Source organism: Sprattus sprattus (assembly GCF_963457725.1).
Source record: "Sprattus sprattus genome assembly, chromosome: 5".
Classification (NCBI taxonomy): domain Eukaryota; kingdom Metazoa; phylum Chordata; class Actinopteri; order Clupeiformes; family Clupeidae; genus Sprattus; species Sprattus sprattus.
The window spans coordinates 42,761,956-42,771,689 of NC_137924.1; the positions used below are offsets into that span (position 1 = coordinate 42,761,956).

The 9,734-nt window shown below is 42.0% G+C and overlaps 1 protein-coding gene across 1 annotated transcript in view; it reads right to left on the reverse strand.

Annotated features, from left to right (window-relative positions):
* Positions 1 to 9,734, reverse strand: part of ipo11 (importin 11) — a 75,867-nt gene that overhangs the window by 49,218 nt on the left and 16,915 nt on the right. Inside the window, exons 8-11 of the mRNA XM_080838980.1 lie at positions 8,302 to 8,350; positions 7,058 to 7,128; positions 3,317 to 3,513; positions 2,716 to 2,864 (exon numbers count right to left, since the gene is read on the reverse strand). Coding sequence (XP_080695106.1) covers positions 2,716 to 2,864; positions 3,317 to 3,513; positions 7,058 to 7,128; positions 8,302 to 8,350 — 466 coding nt within the window. The remainder of the gene's footprint in view (positions 1 to 2,715; positions 2,865 to 3,316; positions 3,514 to 7,057; positions 7,129 to 8,301; positions 8,351 to 9,734) is intronic.

Genomic DNA, 9,734 nt, shown 5'->3' on the forward strand with positions numbered 1-9,734 from the left:
TTGTAAACAAAAAATCCTGTGAAGGAAACTCATCAGGACTGTAGTGTTCAGTGTGAAAACCTCTATGAATATTCAAAACGTTTCCATACAACAAACAATTTCCACTGCACATGCACACACGCACTCGTGCACAAGTGTTCCATGGAAACAGTCCCGTCACACAAAACCCTGTGTTAAGTCTTTTGCATATGTTACAGGCAGGGGACAATTCCAATTCTTAAAGCACAATGCTGTCTGATGCAGTGTGGTAAACAGTCACTTTTAATCGGAACTTAGCATTACATGTTTAAAAGGCAACTCCCAGTAGAGCGATATCAGTGGGTACCACTAGGAGTGGTATTACTCCTAATGACAACTCCTAGCACGAGCATTACAAATTCCCCCCTGTAATAGTAGTTTTACGGTGTGACATGGATTCCTCCTTATGGGATAAAACTCCTAGAAAGGCTTCCGTTGGTGCTTCAGGGCAGTACAGTACAGTGCCCTCCACACTCCTTTCCCTTCAAAGACTCAGCCAGCGTCAGCTCAACCAGCGAGGAGAGCACAGCCAACCCCGAAGGGACAGGACCATTCCCCTCTGCCAAGCAATCACTATAAAAGACCAAAATAAGCGGAGGGCAAACACACTTCCAGAGGAAGAGGAGAGCGAGAGCAGTGCTCCGTCAAGACTCCTTCAACTCAGTATAGGAGTGGACAATGAGATTAAAGGAGAGGACTAGCTTCTGCTTGTGTCTGACTGATAACACACATGTTGTGCGACGTCTGTCCTGGGGGTAATTTGCTGTAGGCTTGTCCAAACAGTAGCGGCGGCTTCTGCTTTATGGCCCTCTGATAAATGTGTGTTTACTTCCTCGTCACAGGTCTGCCTGGCAACATGCCAGTCCCTCTCCACACAGGGTTAACCAGAGACAGGCATTACTTACAGGGCACCCGTACAAATCTTTACTCTTCATTTTCTAAGTAATGCAGACATTTTACAAAATCTTAAAAGTAAACCTTCATTCCAAGGATCCAAGTGAAGTCCAGTCAGGACCTGTGGTGAACATGACTAAGAAACACCTTAAAGCTGGATTTGGCTAGTTTTTTTTTCAATGAGTTACTGCTTCTCAGTTATTAATTAGCTAGCTAGCTGCACTAGTAACACTAGTTAAAGTAGTGCTGTTCAGTTTCAGTGTTAAAACTTAACCATGAACCTCCATATGTGGCTTGATTCATAAGTAACCTTGTTTTGCGTATTTGAAAAGTACTCCCAACCAAGTCAGTGACAATAAACAAGTGCTTCATTTCCCAGGAAGTGTTGGCGTTCTTTTGCTATGAGAACGGATCTAAAACGAGGCGTGTTCTTATGAGGCTGATACACACTCAGTGGTGATTGATTCAGTGTTTACCTGGTTGTTTAGTGTCGGCCTAAAAATTGTTTGTAACTCAAAACCACAATTCATTCCATTTCTGCTGAATGCAAAACCACAGCCCCAGTAAACTGACATTAATACATTGAAGAACATCAAGCACTGAAACCACAATTCTTCCAGAAAGATCTGCAGTGTCAGCTGAAGAAAGGTGCAGTCTGTGCAAGAGAAAGAGGCAGCGGTTGGTGGCTTTTTTTGGAAGTCTGTCCCTCTTTGATCCGTCAGGGAGTTTTCTCATCCTTGAAAATGTGAACAAAACTGCTCGTCTCCAAAAGTTCAGGGTAGACAGAATGAAAGGGAAACCAGTCAGCCCTTTTTTCTGGTCTGTTTATATATTTAATCTACAGATCTGCAACTAAAACTTTCAGATACTAAAACTTTACTGCTGATCAATAAACACAAAAAGGGTAAAAGAAATAGTCTGAGGAAAAAATATCCAAAAAATAAGCAAAGACACAAATAACTTAAGCTTATCAAAGTATATTTTTTAAATATATTTTCTATATACCACTTGATGGAAGTTGCTAAACATCACAAAATAGTCTAGCTCTGCGCTATCAATAAAAAACATGAAAAAAGCATGATTCTTTATAGTTATTATACGGCTCTTCAGAACGTTCCAAAAAGTACCGTTGATTTGAATGGGCCATCCCTACGTCATACCCATACATTAATTCCTGCTAACAGACCTCTGCCAAAGATAATCACCGCTGTCATTGGCAACGGGTTTTGTACTTCTAATTCACATCTTTCATATCATTCCGCCAGAAGTCCAGTCATTTTAACGCAACAGTAGAGAGTAATTTGAAGTCAGCAAGTAATGGGTTGCTATGCAACACCTGAAACTTCAAAGTTCTATTTGCTTGAAGAACTATTTATTTCTAAACGGGACACATGAAACGGCACCTAAATCATTAAAAAGAGATATGTTGGAGGAATGTCTTCTATCGTTTTTGGCAAGTACCCATATAATAAGCGGGATAATGTATTGTCCGTCGGTCATTCTACAAAAATAATTCCCTTCGGTACAAAACAACACCCTCCGCTGCGCGTCGGGGTGTTGTTCGCCCCGTCGGGAATTATTTTTGTAGAATGACCTCCGGACAATACATTATCCCTTACATCATATCCACATTTCTGGTAAACCAACACACCAAAACTCCACACAGACAGTAATTAAAACAAATATCAGTGCTTGATAGTTCAGCATCATCCTGCAACATGACTCAGGGGTGCTAGATGCTGTGCCATATTTGAAGATGAGGAGCGTTAGCAGATTTGTCTTTATTTTCTCTTTCATACGCACCAAAGCTCTCAGGGTCTTCCGCCCACATGGCCAGCTCCTCCTCAGTGAGCAGAAAGTAGTTCGACACCAGCCTTCGGCCGATCTCCATCAGCGTGGGGTGTGTGAAGAAGGCCGTCTTGATCTTGTGCGCTTCAAGGCTCTCAGGTTTACTGTCTGCTGACAAAGTCCAATACTTTAGCATAAGCTAGCGCAGAAGCTATTTCTGGGTATTGAGGTGCGTAAATGTGGTTAGGAGAAACTCATTACAATGTTTCATGTTGCCTACATCATCTTTTTTCTCCTGGGGTTGTGTGGTGATGTGGCTAATGCTGCCCAGGTATATGCCAAATAATCCTTCAATTAAACTCAACCGCTAGCATATTCTCATAAACTTGCACTGACTTCCAGGTCCTTGAATGTGAGTGAGTGAGATACTGCTCCCGAGCTATAGTCACTACATAATGGGACTTTTTGAGTGATTTTGATTGATCTGAGAAGTATTAACCACTGAACAATACAAATATTCCTATAAAATCAAACCATGATGTAAGAAATGTCAAGTGTAAACATTTCAGAATGCCTCATATTCCCCAAGTAGCAACAAAACAGCAGTCTACCACACTTGCCTTCGATGTTTTTGTTTGGTTTGTAGCTATCGTTCTTGACGATCATCTTGATGAGGTTCATGCACTGGACGATAAAGCGTTCGAACACCACGCCCTTGCCCGCCTCCGTGAACACGTAGCCGACGGCAAACTCCAGCGAGCGCTGGATCAGCGGGATGAACGGGTACGGGTGGTGCTCCAGGAAGTCCAGAAGCTACACCAAAATAAAACACCGTCACTTTAACTTCAGGGTCAGGTTTCAAGACATATAGATTAATTACAGGCGTAAGAGAGCCTTGTTTCTTTCAATCCATTATGTTGACAAACAGAAAAATCATCATCATCATCATGTTCATCGCTGCAGAGCAACCGCAGTTTACCAAACAAAAAGGACCGTCGGCCAGGTCTGGGGACCCTACTTAGGAGCTGAAAGAATCTCGTTGAATCCAGTGAAAACACCAATGTTATGATATAACATATGTCTAGTTAGCTTTGACGTTAGTTGCGTATGTTTAACAAAGGACTCGATGCAATGCTGATCTGATGTATAGGATATCGGTTTATTATCCGCGTCAGACTTCGAGCACACGCAACACACTACGATGGAGAGAGAGAGAGAGCAGTTTAGGAGTTATTTGTCCATAGTGTAGATTTCTTCCTTGTTGGCCTAATCTTCATAGGCCACAATGCTCCTTGCTCCGTCTCTCCTCGCACGTAGCGGCTGGTGTCTCTTCAAGAACTCCTTCAGCATAACATAACATGACATACTAGTTTCATCGTATTTATACAGAAAATGGGTGTGTCGGTGGTTGGGTCATGGCGTCAGGATATGAATGGGCCATTAATCAAGACGTTTCTCTGTCTGACCATCTTGATGACTGTCTTTAAGACAAAGCTAGGTCTGATTGAGTTATGGTAATCATTTCAAGACATTGAAATCTAACAGTTTCCCCGTCTGATCATAAATCAAATACATAATGATCACAATACAAACTAACAAACCATAACGGACATTGTCAAACATAACCATGAAAATCCAACACTATTATATATCTCTGTTGACTATTGTAATGTCAGTGGGACTAAACTTAATGGGGGCTCCATGTCAAATTGCTTAAATCATGATCACAATAAAAATTCATAAACAAATAACGAACAAAATTGTATGGGTGCCAAATGCCTTATCTCACAGGTGAAAGCGAAAAACCTTCAAGGGTAAAATTCTTCCACGACTCTACGATTAAGTAGCAATCCTTACCCTCGGTAAGCTGCAAGTGGTACCTAGGTACCATTATCGATGGGACACATTTGAAAACTGACAATTGCATACATGCTTGGAATGTGATATCATTATCTGAGTATTCCCGGAGTAGCCTCCCCATGGATCTATCCATCCATTCGTGTATGTGTCCTGTAAGTACATGGAAATGTTCTTGGTGGGAAGAAATGTGTTGTCCTTATGTGCGTCATGGAGGATGCCGTATAAGGCAGATGCGACTGGGGTGAGGATCGTCTTGTTCACGATCATGGTCGCCATCCACTAGATGCATATTGAAGACGTCGTTCTCATGTTGTTGGCTGTTGTCCTCAAAAACCTCTGTTCCGGGGTTATTGGTCATGGACCAAATGTTGTTTCCTGAAACACATAAGCAGAAAAAAGGCGGCAGTATCACAAAGTCCAAAGAATGTGGCATCTCATTCATATGAAAAAACATAACATTGAACATTAAAACATTAGGGTTCTATCAACCCGTATCTCATTGTTGGGTCCATAATCAAGTCATCATCTAAAATCCCATCCACTCATCATATTGTTGCTACAAGTAATGATATGATGAACATAGTATGACTTGATTGTTTAGCCATAATCATATTTCCAGAGATGGTTGTTCTGGAGGCATGTAGGGGCTGAAATGTTCAATTTCGGTTCCCCGTCACGTGGCCCAAAAGCCCTCCCCATTGTTGGGATTATCTGTACTGGTGTAGTCATTTGTGTACAGTCCTGACTCTCAACTGGTCTAGCATTCACCTTATGTTTATGCACCAAGAGGTCATACTTGCCATTGCAAATGTTCATGTTATTATTCCGGGAAGAAACCTTTTCGCCCTCCAGACCTACGGCTCTTTTTACAACTACCTCAGCTGTCATTGACTCTGGTTCTCTGTGTGTTCTGACCTCTGACCCCAACGGTTCCTCAGTTTCGTGTGCCTTCTGTGGTCTCCCATCCCCGTATCCTGGCACTGCCCACTTACCGTGGCACAGCCCACTCTCAAGTGGGGATTTCCCATTTGGCACCGAACCTAGACCGTCTTTGTCAATAGCCATGCACACATCACCTTTGTCAAGCCGCTGACTCTCAGCTGTCTTAAGAGGCCGTAAGGAGGGCAGGTTTAGTTTTCCGGAACCGCAGACATTATGGCGTGTCTCTGTCTCAAACGTAGGCTAGGGCCCGTCATTAATTACATCAAGTGTGTACATAAAGCATACAGCTAAATCTCTCTCGAATTACTGTAGGTACGGAAACGTAAGAATCCTTGCAATCTAACTCAGACTAAACGTAACGATAATTTTCTGTTCTTTTTTTCAGCAATAAAATAAAAGATGTACTCACCATTTCAATTGAGGCCGCACGCTTCAGATGGGCTTCTCTCTTCTTCTGGTATCTTCTTTCTTCTTTTATTTTACCGTGAAACTGGGTGGATCACACCAACTGAAAGAATCTCGTTGAATCCAGTGAAAACACCAATGTTATGATATAACATATGTCTAGTTAGCTTTGACGTTAGTTGCGTATGTTTAACAAAGGACTCGATGCAATGCTGATCTGATGTATAGGATATCGGTTTATTATCCGCGTCAGACTTCGAGCACACGCAACACACTACGATGGAGAGAGAGAGAGAGCAGTTTAGGAGTTATTTGTCCATAGTGTAGATTTCTTCCTTGTTGGCCTAATCTTCATAGGCCACAATGCTCCTTGCTCCGTCTCTCCTCGCACGTAGCGGCTGGTGTCTCTTCAAGAACTCCTTCAGCATAACATAACATGACATACTAGTTTCATCGTATTTATACAGAAAATGGGTGTGTCGGTGGTTGGGTCATGGCGTCAGGATATGAATGGGCCATTAATCAAGACGTTTCTCTGTCTGACCATCTTGATGACTGTCTTTAAGACAAAGCTAGGTCTGATTGAGTTATGGTAATCATTTCAAGACATTGAAATCTAACAGAGCACAAATGACTTCCTGCACGGTTGCCCCATTTGACAACACTAACGTCATAAAAGAGTCTTGGAAATCCACTGTGAGCCAAGACCACTCTGAAGCAGTGCCAACAAGCTGTTAAGCTGTCTGCGTTGGTGGGGATAATGAATAATTATGCTAAAGTGTTCGGCTAATGAGCGAGCTGCTTAAAATAGGACAGGAGTACTGCCGAGTCATTTAACCCTTATACCTCCAAAATCACAGGCATCTCTAGCGTGCAAGTCAATGGTCTGCTACAGACAGGGTAACGTGCTCATGGGATAACTGGTATTTCAACTGCCAGTGGGGACTGAGGGGGATATACATTCAATACTTCTATAAGCTGTTTTATCCTTTTTGTCTAAATATCTAATTACTACATTTCATTAATTATAATCATAATTGATCATTAAATGTACATTGATTAATTCAATATTTTAAAACTTGAACTAGTTCCAAGTTCATCTTCAACTTGGGATTTCAATCAGGGGTTATGTGTAGCATGTTTGACTTACTACTTTTGTGAATAAAATGATGGTCTTCTCTAGCTTTTCTCTGCAGACGCTTCCAGGCTGAACTGGCCGACCTGTAAACGTACACAAACCCAATACACAAACAGACACAGTGCTGAGTGAAATACAGAATATTTGTGGTCAGTTCAGGCCTTGGGCTCTGTCAAGTGCCTTGAGCCAACATACATTGCTACTCGCTCCAGGAAATTGGAATTTGACTGAATAATTGTAGTCGTTGGACCAAGGCCTGCTATATCTTGCACTGCATTGCATATGCCTTACACCACCTCCTATTACAGTTCTCCAAAAATGAATGAGTGAAAAAAACTGCAGGTCTGCGTAACGAATACAAACTAATATTTTGGTCTCCGAGAGCGTTCAGTTGAGGAGTAATATAATCAGAAGCAGAGGAACTGAAAATGACAAGGTCAGTCCAGATGAGTTGCTCACGTCGGCGGGTGAGTTTATTCACACCTGCCTGCAGCTGATAATGGCTGGTGCTTGAGTTAATATCGGCAGCCAGATGGAGGGGCAGGGAAGCAATCACGGAGAGAGCCGTTCACATGGCCATTCATGCTGGAGCTATCAGCACTATTGATTTTTCTTGAGGACCGCAGCCAAATCTAACTTTGCCTTCTTCTAAGTTCTGGTATTAAATCTGAATTAAAAACTCAATTTTATTTTCAGCCTTGGATATGCATCAGCAGCCCTCTAACTCTGTGTGGAGAAAACTCCTAGCAGCTAGCATTACTCAAGCAGATTAAAAACAGAAGGCCATTAGAGCAAAGAGTCAAGCAGAACTCCATTAAAAGGGTAAATGGAAGCCAAATACAGTGTCAGGCAGCATACTTAAACAACAAATACAATGTCAGGCAGCATACTTAAACAACAAATACAGTGTCAGGCAGCATACTTAAACAACAAATACAGTGTCAGGCAGCATACTTAAACAACAAATACAGTGTCAGGCAGCATACTTAAACAACAAATACAGTGTCAGGCAGCATACTTAAACAACAAATACAGTGTCAGGCAGCATACTTAAACAACAAATACAGTGTCAGGCAGCATACTTAAACAACAAATACAGTGTCAGGCAGCATACTTAAACAACAAATACAGTGTCAGGCAGCATACTTAAACAACAAATATTGGACTCTTTCCAATTAATCCAGAAGAGTTGCACCAGACACTTTGCACATGACGTACATAATGTCCCTTGTGAGCAGAGAGGCATGGATACTTACAGCACTCCAGAAACTGCTTCAGTCTCTCAAACGCAGAGTTCAAAAAGCCCTTGAGGGGGGAAAACAGAGTCAGAAAGGAAGAGATAAGTCACTTAATCGCTCACAAACTTCACAGCAGCTGGCCTGGAAGCGTCTCTTGCGGAAGAAAAAAACAACACAATATGGCCGACTGCGATAAAGTTAAACAAATTCAAGAATGTCTGTTAAAAAGAATTACCATCACCATCCATCACTCGCATTCAGCCACACTTCTGCCACAAAGCGGCAAGACAAAGAGGGAAAACAGAGGCATAAACATCAAGCAGGGCGAGCGCTCAGCTAACTACCGATCAAATAGATTTAAATGACTGTGACGCATTCAAGCTAACCACCAAATGTGTCATACATCAGCAAGCAACCGGGGAGGACTTTATACATCAAGTGTGTAATGTTGTGTTTGATTTCTGGAGTGTAATGAGGCAGAGGAGGATCAGGCGGGTGTTTCGGGGCAGTCTTCAGTAGATGGGAGATACGACAGAGAGTGAATATAGAGATTGATGCTGCGTTTCTTTGGTGATGCTAATGATGGCTTAGAAGCTCCGTTAGTCCACATGAAGGCTGCAGGCATGTATAGACTGCTCTTAAATCAATGGCCCGATCAATGTCGTTAGCCTCATAACCTGACCAAGACAAAACGATTATTCATCTTTTACAGAACTTTACTACCCAACACTTAACCAAATGAACATTAACCATGCCAACTGACTTAAGTTCAATACAAAAAATACTGCAGACAGTTATATAATTGGCATGAATATAAACATACAGTTAATTAAGGGCTGTTTTCTGCCTCGTTTCATTGGTAAAAGGGAGACGTAAAGGGTCTAGCAACACCCAAACATCAATGAAATAAGCCGAGCTGAATTCATTTTATTGAGAGAAGCCAACAGCAGGTTCTAATGAGAGAACCAGTTATGAGTTCAGGCACGGTCCTCTTGCAGTAACAACTACAAAAAGACACTATGTAAGCTGGGCACGTCTGAACCATTACAATATGCTGCGTATGCACACATGAGCAATGACCTTAAATGAGATGGAATGGAGGCAGTCATACATCATGCTAATTAAATGACTTATCACTATTCATCTCAATGATGCCATGACTCCACTGCACTGAGGAATACACAGCTGCCAATCACACTGCATCGTTCAGGGGTAGAAACAGCCTGACAGATAGTCTGACAGCCTGAAATGATGGCAGCGGAAAGCTTCACAGAAAAACCTGTGATGGGCCGTTTTAACCTCAACTGTGTAAAAGCATGTCAGTCTTCTTTCTTCTGCTAGGAGTCAAGGCAGAAGAAAAAAAAATCTAACAGCCGCATCAATTTGTGAATTCAAATTTAACTCCTCACTGGTCTAGCATTGAAGCAATAACAGACACATTTTTGGGGGAA